At 38.0% G+C, this 26,020-nt stretch overlaps 2 protein-coding genes across 6 annotated transcripts; one reads left to right on the top strand and one right to left on the bottom strand.

Moving 5' to 3' along the window:
- Positions 1-445: 445 nt before the first annotated feature.
- IRAK4 (interleukin 1 receptor associated kinase 4) lies at positions 446-13,635 on the bottom strand. Of its 4 annotated transcripts, none has more exons than XM_068997782.1 (12): positions 13,618-13,635; positions 12,683-12,852; positions 11,521-11,666; positions 10,995-11,192; positions 10,100-10,260; positions 9,383-9,447; positions 9,083-9,197; positions 6,936-7,045; positions 3,801-3,984; positions 2,938-3,000; positions 1,189-1,347; positions 446-1,089 (listed from the first exon to the last, which is right to left on the bottom strand). In XM_068997782.1, the coding sequence occupies exons 2-12, from the start codon at positions 12,841-12,843 to the stop codon at positions 1,057-1,059; spliced, it is 1,395 nt and encodes a 464-aa protein (XP_068853883.1). In that variant the 5' UTR covers positions 12,844-12,852; positions 13,618-13,635; the 3' UTR covers positions 446-1,056. The 4 variants fall into 4 exon arrangements, with proteins under 4 accessions (XP_068853883.1, XP_068853866.1, XP_068853875.1 ...); XM_068997765.1 differs by lacking the exon at positions 13,618-13,635 and adding an exon at positions 13,059-13,166; XM_068997774.1 differs by lacking the exon at positions 13,618-13,635 and adding an exon at positions 13,065-13,166.
- Positions 13,402-24,013, top strand: PUS7L (pseudouridine synthase 7 like). Of its 2 annotated transcripts, none has more exons than XM_068997753.1 (8): positions 13,402-14,494; positions 15,168-15,327; positions 16,287-16,482; positions 18,197-18,295; positions 19,791-19,872; positions 21,115-21,392; positions 22,176-22,229; positions 22,853-24,013. In XM_068997753.1, exons 1-8 carry the CDS (start codon positions 13,597-13,599, stop codon positions 23,174-23,176), a joined length of 2,091 nt encoding a protein of 696 aa, XP_068853854.1. In that variant the 5' UTR covers positions 13,402-13,596; the 3' UTR covers positions 23,177-24,013. The 2 variants fall into 2 exon arrangements, with proteins under 2 accessions (XP_068853854.1, XP_068853847.1); XM_068997746.1 differs by having other exon boundaries at positions 13,520-14,494; positions 22,142-22,229; positions 22,853-22,942.
- The last annotated feature ends 2,007 nt before the right edge of the window (positions 24,014-26,020 follow it).

Raw genomic sequence — 26,020 nt, 5'->3', positions numbered from 1 at the left:
AAAGTATCTGCAATCTTACTAGTCACTTTCATTCCATTTTTAGTCTGCTTTGATCTATCAATATTTCTATTTTAAAAAGCTTTCCCTGTTATATTTTTAGAAGTGTATTTTTGTATTTAGTCAATATACGTACATATATATATTAAAAATAGCTTAATTATTTGACTAAGTAAAATGCAGAATTAGTCTTAACATCATTATTCTGACCCCTTTAAGAAAAGCAACCATCTGTATTTATAATCCATATGGAATCCTCTCCTAAAGTACTAAAAATACTCAATCCTCTCCTGAAATAGTCAAAGTAGCTGATAGTCTTCCTGTGAATAAAAATTAAATGGTTTGTCATCATAGAGATCACTGTAAAAAAGCATTTGCAAGTGCAAATGCATCTGCACAGAAAGATAACTGTTTTGCTCAGGAATCCTTGAAAGGAAAACACAACCTAGAAAATATCTTGCAGCATTTATTTGACTAAAACTAATGCCAAGAAGACTTTTTGATAATAATCACATTCACTAGCACTACCAGACCATTCATGCTAATATGAACTCTAAAGCAAAAATATTAAGTAGAAGCTTGTTTTAAGCAGGTAATACTCTTGTCACTTCCCAAAAAGACAACATTAAGTACCATTTATAGCTATTAAATGGTTTTGCCTTCAATAGACCAAAGTCTAGTACACCTGATCAGGAAAGAAATTTGCAGAAAAAACATTTTGCCCTGTTACAGTCATATGCCCTTGCAGCAGACATACTTGATATTTGGAAATAAAAATAATCAAATAGATTCTAATACGGAAACACATTAAAAAAGCTGCGGGAGAAGATGATGTACCAGCACTGCTATTTGTTAGCACAAGAAAGAGTTTTCTCATGTGAAGGGCCCAGTGGCTAAGGATATGTGAAAGGGCTGCTGACAGGCCAACAGCTCACCTTACATGTGTCCAGAAAGTTCTGGAAAGCAGAAAAGCTACTATTGCACTAAATAGTAACTAAATATTTGGTATTGGTCTCTACTCCATTACAGAAACATTTGTGTATCAGAAGAAACACATTATCAAGTTTTTATTTCTTGGAGATGCTGTTGGACCTGCAAGAGAACAAAGATACGATTAACTGATCCTGTAACCACACACAGGGGACACACACGCACTTGCCCAAATAAACCTTTATCTGCAAGACTACATACCATCTTAATGTCTGGCCTTCTGGTTTTTTTGTCATTCAGACACCGATCAGCAATTGAATACATTTTATGAATTGAAGGTATATCCCAGTCACTCATCTTTTCATCAACATAATCCTCAATAGTTGCTTCCTCATCCTCAATTTCATCCTTTATACTTAACTACAAGAGAATTTTAACCAACAAGCAGACAAACATTGTAAGTATCTGAACAGCTTATGAGAGTATAAATGAACTATAAATTTTTATTAATTGTTTTTATTGTATATAATTTTAATTAACACAACATCATAAAGCAAATTTGAGCTGCATCATACAGATTTAACTTTGTTCCACTTTAAGACTCAGTTTTCTAGTATTGTCTCCTTTGTAAGAGAAGAGGCACAATCAACAAAATATCTTATGTTTATTTAATAACCCACAAATACACAAGCTTAAGTTAGTATAATTTTTTTAATCACTTTTATAAAGCCTTTCTGTAAACGAATGTCTGTCTGTAAACTAAACTTCCATCTCCAGTCTCAGTGGCTGCTGTATCCACTGGAAACTTTTATTCTGAAATCAAGTTTCAAATCTGACTGGTTTAGTCCGAAAGTTCTCAGTTCCAACCCACTTGAAATGTGTTATCTGTAATCAAACATACTGTTTGAGGAAGCATAAATGAATAAATAAGAGGCAATGGGTAGAGGCAGATCTTCTGCCTTTGTCTATGGATCAGTCTGAAATTGCTGACCAACATTCAAATACCTCAAAATTTTCCTTTCAAGCTAAGGATGCCATATGATCTTACAGTGACCATTCTTATTTTGCTCCCAAAAGTACATTACAAAGATAAACTGTACCAGTCATACTCCTTATTAGATCCTATCTCTGAAAAAGCCCACTTCAAAAAACCCAAGTTTTCCAAGGTGTTTACAAGCTCAACATGATAATTATTATGCTACTCCAGAAGATAGACCTTAGAAAGACAAAAAAATTCTATTAATAATACACAGGTATTCCTAAAGCTGTGGAAGACAGTGATTTATACTGTTCCAAACAGTATGGAACAAAATCAATCCAGACCTCAATGCTATTTCATACTTAAGAAATAAATCAGTCTTTATGTAAAAATTATTCTAGGAAAACCTTGGATTAAGTAGTTCAGAACTTAATTTTAAGCTACATGAAAGGCTAAATTATGAAGAGTCTTGTAAGGTTTTTAATTCAAGAGAGTGAGCTCTCAGACATTAGTTTCCTAATTAGTAGACTGAATTACTAACTGAATAGTAAAGAAAATTCAACCCACCTTCCAATCTGCAAAAAAAGCCCTTACATTTCCAACTTCACTAAAGTTAAAAGCATAAGGTACTTGGAAATGATTAGTAAAGCTGAAGAAGTTGGAAATTGATATGGAATCATACGGAAACAACTGAGATGAACAGTTCAAAATGTTTCAGGGAATGAGGAATTATGAGGGTATATGAGAGCATGCTAATAGAGTACAATGGTATTACAATAAGAAGCAGTACCAAAACAAAGAATTCCAGTATCAGATTAGAAGATGACGACCTTGAGGGCTGAACAAATCTACCAGCCAAGAGACAAAAGTTTCAGCCTCATCTCTAAGACAAAGATTGACATAAAAGCTGTTTTCACACCTACATATTTTGATGACTCATTTGATTGTCTCAGAACCTGTTAACTGACTACGATTTCACATAAAGTGATCCTGGAGCAGTGGGAGGGAAGGAGAAAGAATAAAGAACATACCAGCAACTGTGGCTCCCGCTTTTCATCTGCTGGAGGAAGACCTGTTATTATTTCTAGTAAGACCTAGGAGGAAGAAAAATCAGAACAGAAAATGAAGCCCAGAATAAGCCTTAGCATATATATGATTTGCAAAAAGGAGCATGACCTCCAGTCTGTCAACAAATACTCCCAGGATCTGTGTTTGTCCAAAGATTTCCTATACAATTAATTGTCTTTGCTCCTACCTTTATTTTCATTAACTGTGATTAGCAGTGTGGCTTACAAATTTCAACACAAGTTATTCTCACCCTACATGGTGTTCCTTCACAGCAGGACTGAAGGATTTCCAAACTATTCAGACATAGTGTTGGGCATACCTGCCCGTGAAACTAAATGCTATGAAGGAAGTGGTCAATAGTGAGTAGGGTCTTGGATCTATTCAGAATGGATTCATTATTCTTCCAAATAGAAAGTTCATTTCTTTTTTGTACTCAGCTCTAAGGCAAATCCAACATGGACATTGTATTTTTGGTGCTGAATACTGTAAAACACAATAATTTTGGACCATTTTCTTGAATTTTCTTTTTCAGTCTGAGTTACACTTCTGTGCAATACCATGCAAACAGAAACAATATTCCACACCACTTCAAACTGCATTTAGATAGAACTTGGAATATTATTTTACTCTGGTCTTTCATGCAGCAAATGAACACATTCAAATGATTTTAAAACAAACAAAGTTTAGAAACACTATCTTAAGAAAATATCTATTGGGAAAAAGAAAAATTATAGACCAGAGTAATTATTTAACTTCAGATACTTGATTTTGTGTGCTCTTATCATTTACAAAAGAAGTCATACACTGCTTCCCACATTCTACTTACTACTCCAAAACTGAAGATATCAGATTTAGGTGTTATCTCTCCTCGCAGAGCTTCAGGTGCCATATAGGCTGCTGTTCCAACAATTCTTTCAGTCATAATTGTCTGTGTGAATGTTACAGATGCTCTTGCAAGGCCAAAGTCGGAAATTTTGGGCACATATGTATCAGTTAATAAGATATTTGCACTGGTGGAGAGGAGAGGGAGGGGAAAAAACACAAAAAGAAAAGAGAATTTTCCAAACAGTACAGTAAATAGGTTTTATGACAGACTAATAATTCTTTAGTAACCAAATGCAAACTGGTATTTTGACTATCTTGAAAGCTAAGATATTTATACATTATTCATATAACAAGTTATGTAAATTTGTTTTGTTGGAAATTGCTCGATTTCAAAATTCATTGCTCTAAATAAAGGAAGAACTGACTGCAAGATCCATCCATGTTTTTTCTTGTGTGTGCACACATGCACAAAAAAAAAAGAGGCAAAACAACAAAACACAAGGAAAAAAACTAGACACTCCCCCTACTCCCAAACCTTAGAAATATAAAACTTTCTTGTAACAGACCAATTATGTTACATTTATGGTTTGGCTTTAAGAGGGACAATAGAGAATGCTTAGCTCTGATCAACTTGTACTGAATCACAGTATAATTCTTCTAGTCTAAATCTCTGCTCAGATCTAACAAAAACAGGCTTTTTATACCTATTATCTAATACTATGTCAACCGTGTGCTAAATGAGTAATAATACTCTTATTCTTGTCTGGAAAGAAAACTTATTTCTGCTAGAATAATGTATGTGCTGTGTTTTCACTTTACCCCCAGCTTTTATTCTCGTTTAAAAAAAGCAACCCTGACAAATGAGGCTCATCTCAAAGTCCTTAATGCTTTCATTGAATACTCAGTGGAATGAATTACAGCAGAAATCTGCTGGGTTTTAAACTTGTACCATTTAGAACCATTTTAAAATAACTTGATTTAGTATTTATGTAATCCTCATTTTCTGATCCCTTTAATGGATCTGTAAGAAAGCCACACAGCCTGATACAACATATAACACTTACTAGAAAGTTGTATTTCTAACTTCCCTCTTGTTCACCAAACTTTAACAAAATTAACACAGCTGTAAGTTACAAAGGATCATGTGATGTTAGAACTGCTGTAAATAATGCTAGATATATGACCACTACAAAAGGCCAAACACTTGTCAAGGCATCATCCACCAAATGGTCTCCTGTTTAAAGCTCAACTTCTTAAAAAAAAAAAAAAAAAAAAAAAAGAGAACAAGATCACAACTTCATAAATCTCAGCTTCTTATCAACTTGAGTCAAGTCCAAAATGTGGTCATTTTTTTGGATACACCACAAAAAGCATAACAAATGCAAGTTTTACTGCAACTTTCAAGCTTCAAAAGAGAAACGAACTATTTCCTAGGCATAACTAATCCACAAAACTATGAACGACTGTGAGAACATCCATTAAATCATGTCCCATCTAGCCTAGAAAAGCTGTTCCAGTGCCTGTGTGTTTATGCTCTCCACATGTCACAGTAAAATGAAGACTGAAGTTAATCTTCTTAGATGTTTCTTCATCTTAGTGTTATCTGGGAGTGGCAGCACTATTAATAGTATCAATCAAATTAATTGAACTGTTCATACTACAAGCAAAATGTTATCCAAACAAAAAAACCCCAAATCCCAATTCTCTAAGATGATCAACTCACAGCAGTTAGAAGGGTAGAGTAAGGTAAAAGTGCATCCCTTCCAGTCTTTACACTTCTCCAGAGGCTTAAGCAGGGAAGAAATAAGAAACATAAACTGTCAAAGCAGCAAGCACACACATGAGGCAGCTGAAGCAAAAGCTTATTCCTCACAAGCTGAAAGGTCACAAAACTGAAGTTGCCTGTATTTAGAAGAGTTGCCAGAAGCCAGAAAGCTATTGAAACATTCCTGCATGACACCCAATTGGTCAGTGGCTCCTTCTTAACCCTCAGAAGAAAGGTATTTGGGGCTTTTCTTCCAAGATTTGGGCTGCTTTTTTTAAAAAAAAAAATAATAAAAATCATAATAAACTGTAGCAGGAAAGGAGAAACAAACAACAACAACAAAAACACCAGAAAAAAAGCTACAACAAAACCCTCACCTTTTCTGAGTCTGATATCCATAGAAAAAAACTCTGGTGTAACAAACAGTGAATATTTACTATCATTGAAGAACCCTGAACTTCATGAACCTGACTGAAGTAATTTTACTGTACTCATAAAAAATAGGAGTAAATCAAAGAATACACTCTGAAGAAGTGTTCTAGGAAAAGGGAAAAAAAAAAAAAGAGGTGTGTTTTCATCTGAGAAATTCCCTATTTAAAAACTAATTGTTCTTCAACAGCAGCTTATTCATTAGAAGCAGGTGTGAAAGAACGGAACTTTGTGTGTTCTCAGGGCACTCAACTATTTGAAAGTAACAGATTGATGATACAAATTACAATTTATATATTGTAACACAAATTACAATTACAATGCAAAACCTCATGACTGAAAAGCTGTCTGGTGCCTGAGGGAGCTGGCAGAAAAGGAGGCTTAGGGGAGACCCTATTGCTCTCTACAACTGGCTGACAGGGGGCTGGAGCCAGGTGTGAGTCGGTCCCTTCTCCCAAGGAGCGAGCAATAGGGCAAGAGGAAATGGCCTCAAGTTGTGCCACGAGGTTTAAATAAGGCGTTAGGAAAAATTTCTTCACCAAAAGGGTGGTGAAGCAGTGAAAGAGGCTGCCCGGGGTGGAGAAACCAGTGCTGGAGGTATTTAAAAGACATGTAGATGTGGCACCTGGGGAGATGGTTTAGTGGTGGACATGGCAGTGCTGGGTTAATGGTTGGACTTGATCTTAAAGGTCTTTTCCATCCTAAGCAATTCTATGGTTCTAGCCCCATAATTATCTTTAGAAGTCTGTACTGGTCATGTCCTTGTAGCACAGACAAGATTGTGGTGATGGATGTAACTTGCAGAAGATTGTGCCCTTGACTGAAGCAATGCTTTTTGCAGTTTGTTCTCTCTAAAATTACTTTAACAGGGGAAAGGCAAAGTAGAAAAAAAGAAATATGAAGAAGTGAAAATGCAGCCAGCAATAGTCTGGCAGCTTTTACCTTTTAATATCTCTGTGAATATGATTATTTTCATGCAAAAAGTTGATGCCATTTGCTGTACCTTGAACAATTTTACATCTTATATTCCAAGGAATTGGTGGAGTTTCATCCTTGATTAAGAAGGGAGAAAGGCAAGTAAAAATCTGAAATATATATATATATATGCTCACATAAACCAAAACAAATATACAAAAACTGCCCAACCCAAAAGTGACTTCTTGCTATGTTTTGTTGTTTTCAAGTAGATCATTAAAAATACTACCAGCATACATTTCTTAATAGACTTGGGCAGAAATACATGCATTTGTCACATTGCATTCTCTCCCTGCATTTTGCCTTAGATTAAGTTGCCAGTTACAAAAAATGTTTTTGGTTAATGTTCAACTCTGACCCTCCAAGGCCAGCTGCTCTGCAAAGACCTATCTGTATCTACCACACCTCCCACTTCATACTGGCACCGATACGGGAACCTTCAACCTGAAGCAAATGATTCAAAGTAATCCACAGCTTCTACTAACAACAAAAAGTCAATCTTCCAGTGTTTTTGGATTTCTCCATAGTTTAGCTTTATTCATGCTACTAACTAAACCTTAGAAGTAAGGACACCTACATTTCAAAACCACTTCTGAATCTTGTCAGTGGCTAAGAGAAGAGGATTACAGTATCTCACCATTCTATCACCTCCCTCGCCTGCTCAACACCCAGCCACAGAGATGACACAAGCAAGAGTCTGTGCATCAAACACATACAGTGAAGTCACAAAATAAAGTTATCAGCAAGAACACATATTGAAGTAAGTACATTATTCCCCTATCTGATCTTATTAGAAAAAGAATTTTTCTGATTTATAGATTCTGATTTAGATTCCCTGATTAATGTAATAAATTTGTCTCTTCCTTTTAAAGGACACAGTTATTTCTCCTTTACCTTTCAATCATCACCAATCTTTTAAGCTCACTTGATGATAATGGCCAAAGTTACAGGGATGAACATTTTCATATATATCCTTGTTAAGCACTGCTCATTTCTACAGATAAACTTGCACTGTCCTTAGGTAAGACTTAGTCTCTCTTCTGCACTGATTCTGCTAATAAATTGCACATGCAGCAGAGTATGCAAGCAAATCAATCAATCTAAACTGAGACAGCAGTGCTACTGAACAGAGCTAGTCTTTTCCCCAAGCACTGCTACTCATTCTCATCATAGCACCACTTCTTTCCCAGTGGGGCAGAAGTATTTGTGCAGCCCTACAGAGGAAATATCTCCAGGTGAAAATTAAAATTTTTTTTCACAAAGTATTATTTTATCAGCCTGATCAGTTCCCTAGCCCAGATCTTTCTCCAACAAATAGATACTTGAACCAGTACAAATGAGGATCAGTGCAGAAAAAAACCGCAAGCCAAACATTTTTAGGTCTGGGGACATGGGTGGTTGAAGTATCACCAATTTAAAATGTTCACCAGATTACCTCAGAAGCTGCACCTGCTTAGTATAAAGCAGATTTTTTGAACTCCTTCAACAAACTAACATAGATACTAATCTACTATCTTAAGTCTGGCTTACTATTGGACTGTGTGTCCTTGATACACAGTTTCCTCACCAAACCAAAGCAACTTATTATTTATTTAAGGCCAAGGCTAAAGATACACCATTTGATTAAATCAGAAGCATTACACAAAACAATAATTTTTTTAAATGAAAGTCACATTTACTTAGGTACTTCAGAAAGAGATAGGCAGACTATGAGCATTGTATTATAACCACTACCACAAGGACGATGAACAAAGAGCAATTTCACAATGCAGAATCTCAGGAACTAGCAGAGAACATGCCAACATCAGAACTGGGAACAAGACTGCAGCACCCTCTGCACTGCCTTACACAGACACAGTCAGTCCAAACTTCTGTGACGCTTCAAGTACCGTATATGACATTGTATTGTCTGCCTGATTTGACTTTCATCTATCTAAAACACTTGTACAAAATCTTACTGGAAGAATACTTGTTGTGTTTTTTTCTAAAACACAAGAAGAAAGTAGTAAAACATCATGTGGCCATCACAGTCCAGCTCCATTTGAAAGACATTCCACGGACTCCTAGACTTTAGCAAAGTAAGGCAAATGGAAGCTAGAAAAGATTTCACTTACCAGACAAGCAAGTCTGTCAAGCAATGAACCATTGGGCATATATTCATACACCAGGCATGGCTGAGCACCATCACTCGAGAAACCAAGTAATTCTACTAAATTTTCATGCTGACACCTATTGGGAAAAAAAAAAAAAAAAAGGTAGAGAGAGCTTGATTCCCAGTTACTTGTTTCACCTCTACTGAACAAAGCCAGGCTTCTGTGATGATGCTTTAAAACAAACAAAATGTGATTGTGCTGTATAAGAAACATGAAAATCATTACGTTAGAAAGACAAAACTTGTATAATGATGTACTCACTTTGCCATTATGTTTATTTCTTGCTCAAACTGCTGCTTCAAGTCCTGAATGCTTACATCGACCATCTATAAAAAGAAGTATTTGACATAAACGTCATTGGCCATAATAAAATGCAGTTGTTCATTAAAAAAAAAAAAAAAGTAATTGTAAGCCTCTTAGTTAGGTGTTTACAATACATTTTCTACTCAGTTCAAGTATCAGAACATGACTTACTTCCTTGGAACACTGTATTACTGGTCAAATGGATCTAGTTTCAGCAGCCACCAACCTACTCCATTCACTGCAGTTACCCTCTAATAGCACTCAATCATTACAAAATTCATTATTCACACAAACCAATGAAGACTAAAATTCTGTGACAATACCTCTTTAGCTTGTGAATCTTACCCATCCTAATCTGAAATGGAAACCTCCTTAGGATCCCTTCACTTCTGCCACTTCTTGAGAATGGGGTGGAAGACAACTGGGGGAGCAATCTGCTCTTCCCAACAACTTGCCTGAGCCCCTCAAAGGAGAGCTACAGGCAGGCAAGAATTAGCTCCTGCTGACTCACAACACTGATGGGACTAAGGATAAGGTTCTCAACCCAACTAACGTTTAACATGGTGACAACACTTTGAAATGCCCCATTCAACACTTTCCACAATAAACAAGATAAACAAGTCTATACTATAAAGTACACACTCATTAAAATGAAAAATTCTCAGGACAACTCACAGCAATGAGCTTCTTGACAGCCACGTTTCTGCCATTGATGTAACCTTTGAACACAATGCCAAAGCCACCTTCTCCCAGTTTATTACCTCCAGCTGATTCTGGTCGGGCATCAAAATTATTTGTAATGCTTTCCAAGTCACAAAACAAAAAATTCTGGAAATCTGAAAGACATTAACATTTAGCACAAAGCTACGCTTTCACTTAAGGAACAAGGTCTCCTGCTTCAGTTCTCTTAAAACAAAAACTTGCCACCACATAAAACCCGACACAGTGGAGCCCTACCTCCAGTTCGGTGATGAAAATACCAGGAAAACAAAAGGAAGGCAAATAAATATCTATAATTAGCTATGCATAATTTTCTTCACAACTAGCACTGCAGCACGATCTCATTGTATTTTTATTCATACTCATAATACAAGTAGTAGAAATTAAGCATGTAGCAGATCGCAGAGAGCCACACTGCCTTAAATATAAAAAATATACCAAGATTACATCATGTTTCTGGCAGCAATCCAAAAGCAGACCTTTAGGAAGGAACAGACCAACCACACACTTTCCTAAAATGCCTTCTTTAGTCATCTTTTCTCCAGCATTCTTAGTCATTTTTGACATACAAAATCTAGTCTTAAAGCATAAGATGCTGAACAGTCTATAAAATAAGTCTTGGAAAAGGGCAACGGGGTTATGTGCGGCACAAAAAATTGCAATTTAATTAACAGCTAAGTTTTCCCTCAAAGTAGGTGACTTACTGGCAAGATGAAAGATGCTGTTTCCCACAGATGCACCATGACAGTAAGAGTCATCACTCTCATGCATTGCTATGATTTATTTCACATGGGGTGAAGGACAGATCAGAACAAAAATATTACTGAATTCTACCAAAGTAAGTGTCTACCTGTGTTACTGGACTGTGAGCTGCTGTTTTCTTCTCTTAAGTAGGAAGGATCTGAATGTTGCTTCTCAGTACTCTGAGCTAAAACAGGCTTTACAGACGCCACTTCTTTTTCCTGTACAGGTAGCTGTTTCTCATGTATAGGCAAAGTTTCCTGTGAAGAAAGAGGTAATGTAACTTCTTGTGGCATCCTTACAGCTTCTGAAAAGGGAATTTAGAAAAAGTGTTAACTACATTAGGAACCAGAAAAAACTAAGTAATATTAATGCCAGTATTTTTGAATTTTTTTAAAATTAGAAGACATGTAAGTATCACAAGGTTATATTCTGCCACCATGTGTAAACTCCAGCACTCTTGTTGAAACTTGAAACTCTTATTTAAACTGTTATTACAAGTGATAGAAAGTGGAAAATACATCCACTTTTGGTCATTTTAACCTAATCCTTTCTTATTTTCAAGTTAGTGTGAAGCTCTTTAGCATCTTAGAAAACTAAGAACACAGTACAAAATGTACAAGAGTAACAGTTACCTGGAAGCAAAAGGCTTGCTGGTGCTAGGAATTGATTCCTAATCAGCAGATCCACAAGATCAGCAACTGTACAGTTTGTGGTTCCCCAGTCATAAAGCAATTCACATGTGGGGCTCTTTCCCATTTGTACAAATGCCTCAAATCTCCTTAAAAGATAAGACCAACATTAAAAAAAAAGTGACCTCAAGAAGCATGAAGAGAAAGAGATTAAAGGCAAATGACAAAAACCAATCCACATTACAAAAAAATTCTGAATGCACTGCAAAAACCACAAATCTTCTGAAAGTACAGCCAAAAAAAACCAACACATGCAAAATCGGGGGAAAACATGCAAAATACAGGAAAAGCACATACACATGGCTTCAGCAGTTTGTTCAGGATCCATAATATATTGGCACCTCGGACTAATGTCAGAAAATGAGAATGTCAGCCAGAGACAGAGAGTAAATCAGACCCAGATCAAATGGAAAAGTAATTGCTTTGCATCCATTTAGCATTCACATCCCATTTTGAATATTTTGAGATGGGCATTAAGAAGAAAATGAGATCCAGTATTCTGACTGATTTAATACTATTACTGAAAGACAAAGAAAGATTTAATACTAACATTACTAGAAAAGACTGGAATCCCAAAGTGATACATACAGCATCTAAAAATCTCAAAGTCTTAGAAACAGCTTCAACTAGGATTCAGCAAGTCCTTCAAGCAATGACGTGCGCATACAATGTTGTGAGCATTACTTCTCAGGTAAATTTGCTGGTTCTAGGCCTCGGGCTCCCCACGTCTGTTGGGCATTTTCTTGGAAACAGTGAATTAGGAGTTACAGTCCAGCTGTCTCTTGGGCACAATAAGGTCAATGTCTGCTAGTCTTTAGGCTACAGAAAGTTATGCCACCAGTGCTGTACTGGTAAAAATACCTGTAGCTCTAATTAATCCTAATTTCCTTACTCAATTTTCTGCGGCTTGCCTAAAAACTGAGCTGCAGAACAATTAGGAGTAATTACCTTGAGTTCCCTAAGGAAACGGGACTGTAAGACACAAGTGCCCACCGGCACACAAAGCGCAGCAAGTTACAGTAATGGGATGAAAAACGGGATTGACATGGTATTTATGTCAAACGGGCAGTGCATGAGTTTACGTTACGGGACTTTTATGTAGGACCTTATATGCACTTGGCTGTATCTGCTTTCACCGGAAGGGTTGGTTATATCCACCGCAAGTTTCTTCCACCCTTCCTGCGGGTCGATGAACTCTGCCAGCCGCCTCACGAGCCCGTAGCTCAGGCAGCGGACGTACGTGGAATCCGTCACGGGCTCGCCCATCCTCCGCTCCTGATGGGACACAGGGTTACCCGCGCGATTCGCCGGGACGCGGCCACCCGGGGAGGCGCCACAGCCGCCCCCGCCCTCACGGCTCCGGCAGCCGCCCCCGGCCCGCCGGGCCGCCCCCAGCGGCGCAGCTCCCGCCCATCATTCCCGGCTGCGAGCGCCCCCTGTACCCCGCAGCCGGCGGCGGGGACCACCCGGACTCCCCTCACCGTCACCTCCTGGCCGCGGCACCCACGATCCCCGCGGGCCCCACTTCTCATCAGGCGTTACCAGCGCACTGCTTCCCCTGCACCTTTAACGCTTCCCCTTTAAGGGGGCGGGGCCCAACCCCGGTGGCGCTGACGTCACCTGCGCGGTGAGGACCAGCGGAAGCGCTCTCCCACCTGGCCTTCCTATAGGCGGCCCGAAAGGTGCCCCGCCTCCAGCACGCACCATGTGCGGCCGCGAGGAGGGGGGTTCTCTGCCTCGTTCTCTTTCCCCGCGGGCCTGGGGAACTTGGTAACGTCCTTGGGCCCCTCTTGTGGGGCGAGGAGGAGGTCGTGGCGCCCCCTGGTGGCGATTTCCGGGGTTCTGGGGGTTCTCGCTTCCCTGCCTCCGTCCCTGTATCCATCCCTGCCTGCCAGCCTCCCTCCCCGGCTTTCAGCAGCCTTTTTTGTAGCAGTTGATTCTATTCCGCCCCCCTCCCTTTTTCCTCTCCGCCCGTCGCAGGTGCGGCGGGTCTGGCCGGGAGCGGGGAAGGCCGCAGCCATGCTGCCCTCCTTCAGTTACCTGACCGAGCACACCGGCTTCCGCGGCACTATCAAAAACTCTCCGAGGGACTTCGCCGTGACTGAGCTCGAGGTGCCCGAACTCTTTCTTAGGGACACCCGGCCTGAATTGCTCCAGAAGACCAGTGAAGCGCCGCCGGGACAGAGCAGCCCGTGCCCGCGGCAGCACAAAAAGCGGAGGACGGAGCCCCCCGGGCCGGGTGCCCCTGGGTGCCCCCGGGATGCCGCCCCCGGGCCCCCGGGGCGCAGCCCAAGCCGGGCGGGAGGCGGCTGTGCTGCATCCCCTGGCGAAACTGAGCGTGAGGGAGACCCCGAGCTGCAGTCCGGCCTCGGGGAAGCCTCTGTGTTGGAGTCCTTACTCGGCAAGCCCGTGAGCGATCGGCTCAACAAATTTGCCTGTGATCTGAAGGATGCGTGGGGCTTGGAAAACAGTGCGGACGCTGGCACTAGGGAATTCTCGCTAGGACGTAGGCTGGACAAGAAAATTCGAGCTGATTTACACAGTGCCGTTAGGCAGAAATTCCCCTTTCTAGTCACTGTTACAAAAGACAATGAAATGATTGTAAAAGGAAATCCTGATTATAGAGAACTTTGTCAATTAGTGACTGAAAAGGAAACAAGTGATTTCTTTAAATTTTTAGATGCAAAGATAGAAAATTCTACATTTTCCTTTGAGCCTGATGGAAACAAAGAGCACAGAAAAATAGTTCATCACTTTATCAATAGAAAATTTGGAAAGCTTTTAGAAACAAAATCTTTTACTGTGACAAATGTCAATGATCAGCCAAATATGTCAATAATGGTACGTTTTCGAGAAAAAAAATGGTCCAGAAAAAGGTCTGCTGGTGGTTTTCAGGAGAAGCAAGATGTTTATACAGGTAAATACTACATTTTTGGTGAAGATGGCAGGCATTATGCTGTTCTGTAGAAAGACTGAAACTCAGGATCATTTTTCTATGACACGCAGGCCCATTGTTTATGTTGAATGCATCAGTATCAATGCAGTGGTGTTACATCCCTGGAGAACGAAATGGATGAGCAAGTTACTGTAGCGATTTGACATAAACTGCTTGGTGATAATGGTTACAATTCTTTTGATTGTAGCCACTAACTAACTAGGTGGCGTTCCCAGTGTGATAGCTTTCCTTTGAAAGTAATTGTGGGATTTTTGGAGGTGCATCTAGATACTGAACAAGTTAGTAAGGTCAAATTTGACTTATGATCTCATTCTTTAAAGCAGTTTCTGGTACAGAGGATGTTTCCTGCAATGCACTAATGCATGTTTGTTGAATTGTGTTGCATTTTATGAGGTACTATTTTTAAAGGTATCACAGTTTTTCGGTTGGTCTGAGTTTTGTGTACAGTGTTGTTTTTTTCTTTTTCCTGCTGTGCTGTAAAAGTCCCATTTACTTTAGTTTTGTGGGGTAGGAGGACAGTTTCTTTGCAGTTTCCATGCTGTTACAGTTTGAGGGGAAGAACCTGCCCATCTGTCATGGCAGAGCACTGAAACATAAAGGCAAGTTCCTAATAATTCTGAGATGATTTTTTCAGCTTTCACCCTTCAGAAAGAAAATCTAGAAACGCTAGAAGCAATCGGCTTGTTGGCAGCTGAACTTGATGTGCTTCCTTCAGACTTCAGTTACACTGGCATCAAAGATAAGAAGGCTATCACTTTGCAACCGATGGTTGTGAAGAAGGTGACTCCTGAGAGGTACTTAGAATCTGGGTACAATCAGTTTAGCACATAGTTTTTTGTGTTAATAAGTATCAACATGGTGTGGTCTCTTGGAATGTTCTTACTGATGTGTCTTCCCTTTGCCTGTATAGAGCACAGTGGATCTTTTGTGGCTTTAGGGAATTGCAGCTTAGCACTGAAGTCAATGGTGAAATTCCACTGCAAACAGGACTGTAAGGCTAGTTGTCCAAGAGATAATTAGCAAAACATTGCATTAGTGTTTAAATGATGAAGAAGAATAGGTAAATGCATCCACACAGCAGGAGAATAAATAATTTTTATAAATAAGCAGTTATAAAGTTGTTGAAATATTGCTTAGAATTTAAGCTCTTATGCTGAAAGTTTCCTTTGATTTGAATGACTCTTATTTACACATAAGAACAAAGAGGTTGAGTGGATATTTTAAAGGGCAAGTATTTGAACTGTCAGCTATGTTTCCAATTACAAGCATATGCGAGCACACCCAGAGAATCAGTGCACCGAGTTTGTTTTTGTTAAGGCTGACTGAGAGAGAGCAATTGTGTTTTGGAGTCTGCTAGAGCATATTACCTTTTCTTTTCCTTTTTCTTTGTCTTTAATGAAAAACTGGTTTTGAAGAATGAAGAGTAAAAAAAATGACTAGTTTTTCAATTGAAAAAATCAAAAATTCAGTGCAGTTTCTTTGAGAAAGTTCAATGAATTGCTTCATTCCAGCATCTGTCAATATCATTTAAGTGCCAATGATGCAAATATTTAAAAAGCATTTCTGGTTTATAACTAAATTTTAAGATTTCTATCTCTGCATTTGATTTGGTTTTCTTATAATAATTGTTTGGACATCCCATTTTAATTTTTAAGTGTTTTTGATATCAGTGCAAAGGTGAATAAGACATTCATTGGAAGCTGTATAGCTTTAGTAGAGGATGGTTCATAATTTCTCCCAATTATTTATTCAGGTTGAAAGAAATTGGAAACAAAATGGAAAAAAAGGGCATGAGAATATACAACATCCATTCAACATACCAGCACCTCAGACTTGGTCAGCTGAAGGGCAATCACTTTGACATAGTTGTGAGAGATCTCCAAAACCACAGTCATGACTCTTCTGCAGATTTGAAGGACAGAATATCTGAAGCAATGGAAAATGTTGAGGTAAGAAAGACTTATGGTTGCTGATAATGAACAGAGTTTTAATTCTTGGCTGTTATAAAAAGTACTTTTGAGGAAAATGTTTGTAATAGCACAATAATGGCAATATTTCCCAAGTTTGGTGCTTTTTGCAGTTTTATGTCTTTCCTGCATTACTTAAGGAATCAGGAGTAAAAGTGCCTTCCAAGGAGGGACCACAAGTGAATTGATTCTGTGTTACAGACCGGAGACCCCAGAGTGGTGCAGCAAAAGGCAAGGGGAATTCAGTAACAAATGAGCATGGATGTAAGAGCCATTGGTGCACAGACCTGAGGCCAACCAAAGTGATGGGTCTCACTGTGGCAGATGAAGGGGGAAAATGTACTTACACGTCTATAATGTGTATGTAATACGTGTATATACGTGCATATGCTCAGTGCACATGACAGCTGGTTGCCTTTTTTGGTCATGTGAGGAACATGCTTGGATGGCTTGGGTGAAAAACTTTATTGGTATGAATATATGTAGAATGTCCATTTCTGAGAAAGAAGATTCCCCTGAAATGCAGTGGATTTTGATTCTGTTTTCCTTAGTCCTGGAAGAAAACTCCTATCATCAGACATTCTTAAACTACTAAGAAAAATAAAAGCAAATAATGGAAGGGAAAAACTGTAGATGTTTTTTACAGTATTGATTTTCTTGCTCAATCTTTCTAAGTAATAGCTATAATATAAACTGCTTTAAGAAGATTAATCCAGGAATAAAGTCTTGAATGAAAACTACCCAGTGTGCAAAAGCAAAATACATTACATGTATTTTAGAAATTAATTTTATTATTGAGAAAAGCATTCAGCTGGTACGCTAATGCTTTCTTATCTCTGCTCCATCTGACTTGTTTTGTTTTGCTATTTGGAAAATGAACACAAATTCCTATGATTGCGTGCCTTACTTTATTACATTTACTTTACTGGTCAGATGATGTGTGACAAAACAGGATATGTATTAATCCAAAAGATGGACTTTTCATCTTCTGTAAAAGCAAAATTGTGTATGGGACCTATAGATGCCCAAAGATTATAAAATTTTAACTGAATAACCATTTGAAAAACAAATATCATATGTTTTTGTTTGTCTACTCCATGTATACCTACTATTTTCTAGAAAAAGGTGTGCTCCTTGGGTCACATGACTGTGATTTTACTTCTCACATGTGACCTAGAACTCATCAGGAGATTTAAAATCCCAGTTAGCAGAAGTGCTCATTCTTGACCTTTATATTGCAATAATAATAGAAATTATCTCATGTGAAAAAGATTAGTGTTTTTAAGAAAAAATATCCAACAGTGGTTACTGTTCATTACCTGTGCTGCATTTGCTTGAGTAGAGATTTCATGATCTGACATATTTAATAAGCTTAATTACTTTGACTTGACCTGTAGTAGTATTTATAATAATTAACTATATAGAAATAATTTTAATACAATTACTTGTGATCTTTTTAATGATGTAAAGACAATGGTAGAACTTGATAATCTTTTTAGATGTTTCTAACTTAAGTGCCAAAATATGGTAATGAATTATGAGTTATGCTTTTGTTCCATGCTACTTCTGATTTAAAAGTCCTGGTTTTATGCATTTTGAATGTAAATATAGATGTATGTGTGTTGTATGCCTGGTCTTACTAATCATATTGAACTTTCATGCATGTAGCATATTTCTTTATTCTTTCTCATTCTAGACAAAAGGTTTTGTAAATTACTACGGACCTCAGCGGTTTGGACAAGGACAAATTGTTCAGACAGATCAGATAGGATTGGCTTTACTGAACGAAAAAATGGTATTTCCATTTTGTAATTTGGGTACTTACTGTCAAGAGAATTTCATATTACTGTTGCAATATCTAGCACTGGAGTTGACCTTCTCAGTGAACAATTTCATTTGTGAGATAAACCCATCTGTGTGCTGGAAGCAATTGCTAGATCACAACATAAGCATGAAGATATTCCTACTGAAAATAAAAACGTTTTTTAAACAGCAAATGAAGTTTTAAATAGTTCTGGGGTGATAGTTCTGTCTGTGATTGGAATGTGATTGGGATTGTCATCATGCCACTTGGCAGGAAAGTGGTTGCATTCCATACAGGGTTTGAACAACGAAAAGAATCAGTCTTCATACAGTGTTTATTCATGATCCTGATCACCTCCAAACTGTAGCTTCTTTATCGTGCTGGGGGTCTGTTTACTTCTTAAAAACACACATAAGTTCATAAGAAAGGATTTGCTTTTTCAATACTGCAGTAATTTATTTGCTATATGAAAGAGATTTCTGCTTTCCATTATTCCTAGACTATTTTCCCTAACTCTTAGTTCTGAGCTTATTAAGTAATAATTCAAAGGATAAGAGTAATGTACTTTAAGTGTATGTGGCATAGTATTTGGCACAGGCGAAAAGACTAATCAGGCACTACAAAGTCAAAAGGATACTTGAGTATCCTTTTCTTCTAATCTTGTTTTGATTCTGAGAAAAGTCAGGAAAACTTATCTTTCAAATAGAAGAGTCAAAATTTGAGGGCAGCCCATAAAAGTTACTATTGATGTATCTGACATCAGATAGCAGTTGAACCAGGTGCCAGTCCCTAAGGAGTAATGATTTAAATCTTTAGTTTTAATGTAGTTACTTTAATTTAAAATAGGTAGGAACTTTTTTTTTTTTTTTAATATTAAAAATGTGCCAGTATGTGCTTGCACAGTCCAGTACAGAGGAGGACAAGAGCCATGTGTCGCAGGTTGGTAGAAGTACTAGCAAATTGAGCAGCTCCTCTGATGTTGCAAGCAGCAGAGATTCCTGTAGTGTTTTCCTTGTCACAGTGTCATCTGACCTAATACAGATTTAAAATCTGTAAATATAGTATTGAAAAAAAATAAAAAAGGTTGTCCCTCTGTATGAGACTGTGGAAAGTGTTCAGTCTAAATTTTGCATGAAGCATGCAGGATGGAAGGAAGGAGCCTTCCTGTTCAGGATAAAATGATGACAATTTCAAGTGGAGAAGTTTGAACTGGATGACCAAGAAAGTGACTGGTTTCTCACAGATCTTTGAAAACTGTCTTATGTTTTCTGGGTGACTAAAACTTCTTTTTAATGTGAGAAGGGACACAACACATTGTTCTGTGGTTCATGGGATCTTCTGTGAAAGGGAGAATTTGACTTTGACACTAAAGAACTGATTTAATTTTGAGAGCTTGCAGAATATGTTAAGACAGAATTGGATGCATGATTATCTCTTTAGCTGACAAATAGTTATATTTAACTGAAAAAAAAATTATTCTTTTAAGGTGAAAGCTGTGAAATTATTTTTCACACCCGAAGATACTGATGATCCTGTAAATAATGCAAAAAGATACTTTCTTCAAACTGGTATGTCCACTTAAATTGTCCATATATTTATGCAGAGTCGATATTGTGAGGTAATGAGGTGTTGCTGCGCAGGGAGATACTTTTTTTTCCTACTCTTTATGCCACTTACACTTCATTCTGTGAAACTCAACAGAGTTGCAAATGCTGTATATCATAATGCTGGAAAAGACTTAAGATTTATCAGAGGAGTTTTGGCCTCCTTCCATCTGTCTGCTTTTGGATAGTGAACTTCTTCTCCCTAGTGAGGGAAGTATACAGGAATGTGGCACCCAACTCATACTCAGCACTTAACACATCTACTTTCTTTCTTTCTTAACTAAAATCAACAAAATATGTCAAAGGCAGGAGTGTGCTAAGTAAAGTGCTCTGTTTGCCATATTTATTGCTTTTATCATTTATCTGAACTTTCTCTCCAATTTGAAGTTGCTCTCAATTGCAAATATATTTTCCTTTTAAAATATTCCACACCTATTAGCCTGCTTATCACTGTAGATTGACATAACAACTATGATATATAGCTTCAAAAGACAAAGATACGTTTGGTTTCACAAAAAAAATGTAAGATGAATGATTCTGTTCCGTACATGGCTGTATGATGCATGGAAAAACATTGACATGGACCCTGAAAGCAGCTGCTTGCCTTTTCCCGAAAGCAAAGGTAGAAGTCTGTTCAAAAGGCTTTGTTAGGTAATCACTTGTAACATGAAAAAAAAACCCCATCAAATTTTAAATATATTTATATAATGTAGCACAAATCCGATTAAATGTATTTTCATTTTGGTTAAGGATCAGACTTCCCTGAGGCCAATGTAATTTTTACCTTTAAAATAAAGACATGTTTTTTACCTGCTGTGAAATACATATTTTCAAATGACAAGAAGTAGAGTTTTAATGTTCTTTTATAGCTTGGTTTTTACTTTCAGTTACCTGGTTCAAAAAAAACCCCTTGGAGTGATAAAGTAAGTTTCTAAAAAATAATTTTTTTCAAACTAGGCCAAATAACTGAATGACAGCTAGTTTAATTTATACTGCATGAAACAGAATAAAATTCATGGTTCTGTGCTGGTAGGCATATGAGATGAAATTTGTCCAACATGACACATTGAAGGAAAGGAAATAATCAAAGCATCGAGACATTAGACTGACACCTTTTTTCTGTACTTGATTATTTCATCTTCTTAAGTGCCAGGTAATATTTGAATAATCAGGGGTAACTGACATGGTTATTTTTGTTTATATCAGAAGATGCAAAGGGCACACTTGTGATGCTGCCAGAATTTAAAGTAAGAGAGAAGATGCTGCTACGAGCTTTAAATCGCTATGGTGTAAATCATGAAGGTTGTACCAAAGGATGGCTCAACATTCCTCATTCCTTGCGCATATTCTATGTCCATGCTTATTGCAGTAAAATTTGGAATGAAGCAGCATCATATAGGCTGAAGACTTATGGCTCAAAAGTGGTTGAGGGTGATCTTGTCTTCGTGGAAGAAAATGATGAAAGCATTTCCCTGAATAACAAGGTGAGTCTTCCAAAAGTAGTTCTTGTAAAAAGAAAACAACAACAACAAAACATCCCAAACAACTTAATGCACTTGAATACATAAGCAGACATACTCCAATGCCTTTATTTTGGTTCATTCATTGAAATATTTAATATTTGTGACAAAGTTGGAAAACATGATGTAGGATTTTTTTTGTTTCACCATAAATAGACTTACGAGCTAGACAAATGATTAGCAGCTTTTATCTGTTTTGGCTGTTCATTTTATTCAAGTGAGAGGAAGGAACAGAATGTCAGAAATGATACACATGAAGATTTACTCTCTATGGTATATAATGTTCTTCTTCGGATCTGACTGGGGAAAACCCTCAGAGTGGGCTCTGGGTGTGCCCATATTACCAGTCAGTGCAGATCTGAGTCTTGCTCTCCCCGTCAGGCCTTTCCTATGCACGTTGCTGAGTGTAAGTCCAGGGTGAAAGGGGGCCTCAGACTGAACTGATAATCTTGTTGCAGCTACAGAGGCAAAGCATTGTTTAGCACAATTTCACTGATGCTGGGTCTAAACTGGTAACAGTTGTTCAAAAAATGCAGCAGTCTTCTTGGTAAAGTAGTAAAGGGCAAGGTACTTTATATTAAGCATATCTTAAGATTTTTTCATACCTGAGTTTATTTCCCTGGCAGTAGTTAAATAACCTTAGTATTCTTTGCAAGTTTGTGAGTACAGTGCATAATTCCTAAAATAAAGCATATGTTTTTACTTTTTAAAAGGTTGGTGGTGTTTTCTTCTTAAATTTCTTGTCAGGTCCACGTAGTCACTGCTTCAGAAGAATCAGCTGACAAATATTCTATATACCAAGTAAGTCTGTATGAAAAATTCTGAGTTGTTGATCTCTTTATTTGATTAAAATATTTTGTTTTAAATAATGTGATTAATTTAACTGGTGCAATCTTCTTCCTTGCCAGAATGCTCATTGAAGAAAACACATGTGATCTAATCTTCACTCTCATAACAAATTTACTTGGTAGTGGAAATAAGTACAGTGTCATTTGCAGCATGGCAATATTTATCCTGAAACTGAATACTTTGGAAAAGATTTCAGTCTTCTGGGAAAAAATTTCAGAAGCAGTTAATGTTCTAATTTTTGAAGGTTTCAGAGTATAGTTGCGAAGTCTTGCATGGCAACTGAATATATGGCAACAGAATGTCTTTACTGCTGTATTTTTCCCAGCAAGCAAGAAAATTCATATTTATATATTTCTAGTTTGTTTTAGGAATCCTGATACATTGATTATTTTTTCTGCTTTAATTACATTCAATATACCTGCCATGCACAGCTTCATTTCACAAGAGAAACTGCTGGTTTACTATTTCAGGCCCCAAAACACAAGGCTTAAACACATTTAAAATGATCACATTTATTTAAAGGGGAATGGGTGAGCATTACCTCAAATACATTTGTTTTGTTTTTTTCTTTGAAGGTGGTTCTTCCAATGGTGGGACATAGTATCAAGTATCCCGGTAATAAAGTTGGACTATGGTACCATGAAAGACTTTCTAAGGATGAGCTGGAGTTGTGCAAATTCAGAGTTTCTCCATTACAGCTGAATATACCTGGATGCTACAGACTCATTTTGAAAAATGTTCAGAATCTCTCATATTTTTTGGAAGGTAGTGAAAAAGAGACCAAAATTGAGGACAACCATCTGAATAATTTAAAAGTCTCTCTTCATATATCATTTGACCTTGATCCTTCATGTTATGCAACAGCCTGTCTGAGAGAAATAATGAAATGTGACTTTTAAGATTCCACTTAATGAAAGATTGCAGGAATATTGTACAATGTTGATATTTTACATGTAATGCCAAGAACATAAGGGTGAATAACAGGTTAATGAACAGGAAAAATCTGTAGATTGAGATTCATACAGATTAGGAAAAAAAACTTTACCAAAATCCTTTGGAATGTTTCAAAAACACTCCAAACTCTAAATGCATTGAATGCAGTGAAGTAAAACTCTGTTACACCAGGCAGGTCTAACAGAACTTAAAGAAACTGTGGGCAGCCAGCATGAATTTCCTATTTGCATAGACATCTGGCTTGCAAAGTTAAGTCCTGGAAAAGCATTTGCAGGAAACAAATGTATCTTGTAATTTATAGTATTTTTAAAAAATGTTTTATACTAAATGCTATTTGAGCAATAATGTTTAGTTTACAGCCTAAAGGTTTCTAACTGAAAAGTTGTTGTACCAAGGTTTGCTAAATATATTGTGTTTTCATTGTGTTCAGGTACTTAGTGTTAAAGATAACACTAAGTTATCCTGAATCAACAGTGACAAGTTGTCTGCTGCTTTATCAGACATTCGATGAATGCCCCAAATTAAGTTAATGCTGACGATTCCAGGATTCAGTAGTGCATAACTGGTAGTGCCTATTTCAATAAGCTCTTTGAGATCAGGTGAGCACTTGACATCACTGAAAAAACATTTATAATAAAACCAAAACCATGTAACATTGTTTACAGGATGCAGACCCTGTTCCTGTTACTGTGAAGCCTTATGGTAGCACAAAAAAATATTAACCAACTTTGAAGAAAAACTTGTCTATTTTCTTCTTGATTAAGAAAATAAAAGGCAGTTAACTGTGATAAAATGAGTGGATTTGTGAAAAAGGGGAGAACAAAAAACCATCATTTACCTTGTCTGTTTGCCACAGTACCACAGTATTTGTGAGACCAAGTTGGGACAATGGGGTTTGGATGGGTGGACAACCACATGAGGGAAAATGTGATTGGATGATGAGGCTCAGAGAGGAGTGGTTAATGGGTCACACCTTGCCAGGAGTAAGTGTCACTGGGGTGTCTTCTGGGCCCCATCCTGCTTCATGTCTTTGTCAGTAGTCTGGAGGAGTGGATGGAATCCACCTTCATTGAATCTGCAGATTACACTAAATAAAGGGAACAAATGGATGATATTCTAGAAGGTCAGGCTGCTGTTCAGGGCAGCCTAGACATGCTGAAGGAAGAGGCCAACAGGAACTGTATGACACTCAACAAGGACAAGTGCAAAGTGCTGCCTGTGGGAAGGAAGTGCCAATGCAGCAGCCCAGCCTGCAGAGCAGCTCTGCAGGAGTGGCCCCAGGGACCTGGTGGGCAGCTGAACATGGGCCCTGTTCAGCTCTGTTCCTTGGCAGCAAGAATGGCCAACAGCCTCCTGGAACAGGTTAGTAGGGACACAACCAATAGATCACAGGAAGGTATTACATCCACATTTTCAGCACTTGTTCAACCACATTTAACTTTTACATTCAGTTTTGGTCCCCAGCACAAGAAAAACATACAAGAACTGGACCAAGTTCAGCAAAGGGCGCCTGAGCTCTTAGTGCACTGGAGCCCTTGTCATTTGAGGAGATGCTGAAGGACCTGGGCTTCATCAACTTGGAGAAGACATAGTTTGGGGGTGAATCAACAGCAGTTCACCAGTACCTATGAGGAGGTTAGCAAGAAGGCAGAGCCAGGATCTTCATAGTGTGTGGGGCAGGAGAACGAGAGACAACGAGCCTAATTGAAATGAGATATAGAATGGTTCAAAGGAAGAACTTTTTACCTGTGATGACAGTCAGGCAGTGGAACAGGTTGCCCAGAAGCAGTGCAGCCTCCATCTGAGGAGGTTTGTAAGAACAAATGGGATAAAACTCTTAGCAACTCTCCTGGTTTCAGCTAGGGTAAAGTTAATTTCTTCTCAGTAGCTGTTACAGCACTGTATTTTGGATTCAGAATGAGAATGGTATTGATAACACACTGACGATTTGTTTTTTTGCTAAGTTGTGTTTATCCTGAGTCAAGGAATTTTTTCTCGTCTCATGCTCTGCCAGTGAGGAGGTACACAAAGGAAACTGTGAGAGAGCGTCGCTGGGGCAGGTGACCCCAAATGACCAAAGGGATATTCCACACCACAGAACATCATGCCCAGTATCTAAACTGAGGGGAGTTACCTGGAAGAGGAGCCAATCTGTGTTCGGGAAGGGAGGTCTGGCATCAAACAGAGGGTGGTGAGCAATTGCATGGAGCATCACATTCTTTTTCCTTTTTTATTATCGTTATTATTATCATTGTTTTGTGGAGGCAGTTGAACTAGGGGCCTGAGACCTCTTCCAACCTGGATTGCCTGTATCTTAAGCAGAGTATTGCAAGTGCTTATTCAATCTGTAGATGGCAGCATAACTTAAAGCTAAAGTGGGGAAGTCTACTTACTTTTACTGAGCAAGAATTAGTAATAATAATTGGTTTCTGTTTGTGGCATCAGTTTTTCAGATGATGCTAACAGCTGACTAGGATAAATCCCAAGCTTGAGAATTATAAGAATAGGAAAAATAGAAATAAAGCTCGCATAATTTCAATGTTTGTATAAAACTGTTTAGCCATGAAGGATCCAGATAATTCTATACCTTAAAAAAGATGATTACTCTGTAAGTCTGTATCAGTAATTCAATATTCGATCCTTAGCTTTTATATGAGGAAATATACTGTCATGCAAACAATAGCTACAGAGCCACTGCAGGTGTCTTACAATGCTTACTCTATTACAGTGCTTACTCCACACCTCGAGTTTATGGTATACTGGGAAAATGATGGAAAAATCCATTTCCC

This window comes from Aphelocoma coerulescens, chromosome 1A (genome assembly GCF_041296385.1).
Source record: "Aphelocoma coerulescens isolate FSJ_1873_10779 chromosome 1A, UR_Acoe_1.0, whole genome shotgun sequence".
Taxonomy (NCBI): Eukaryota; Metazoa; Chordata; class Aves; order Passeriformes; family Corvidae; genus Aphelocoma; species Aphelocoma coerulescens.
Note: the sequence above shows the minus strand (reverse complement) of the source record. Positions and strands in the feature narration are given on the sequence as shown.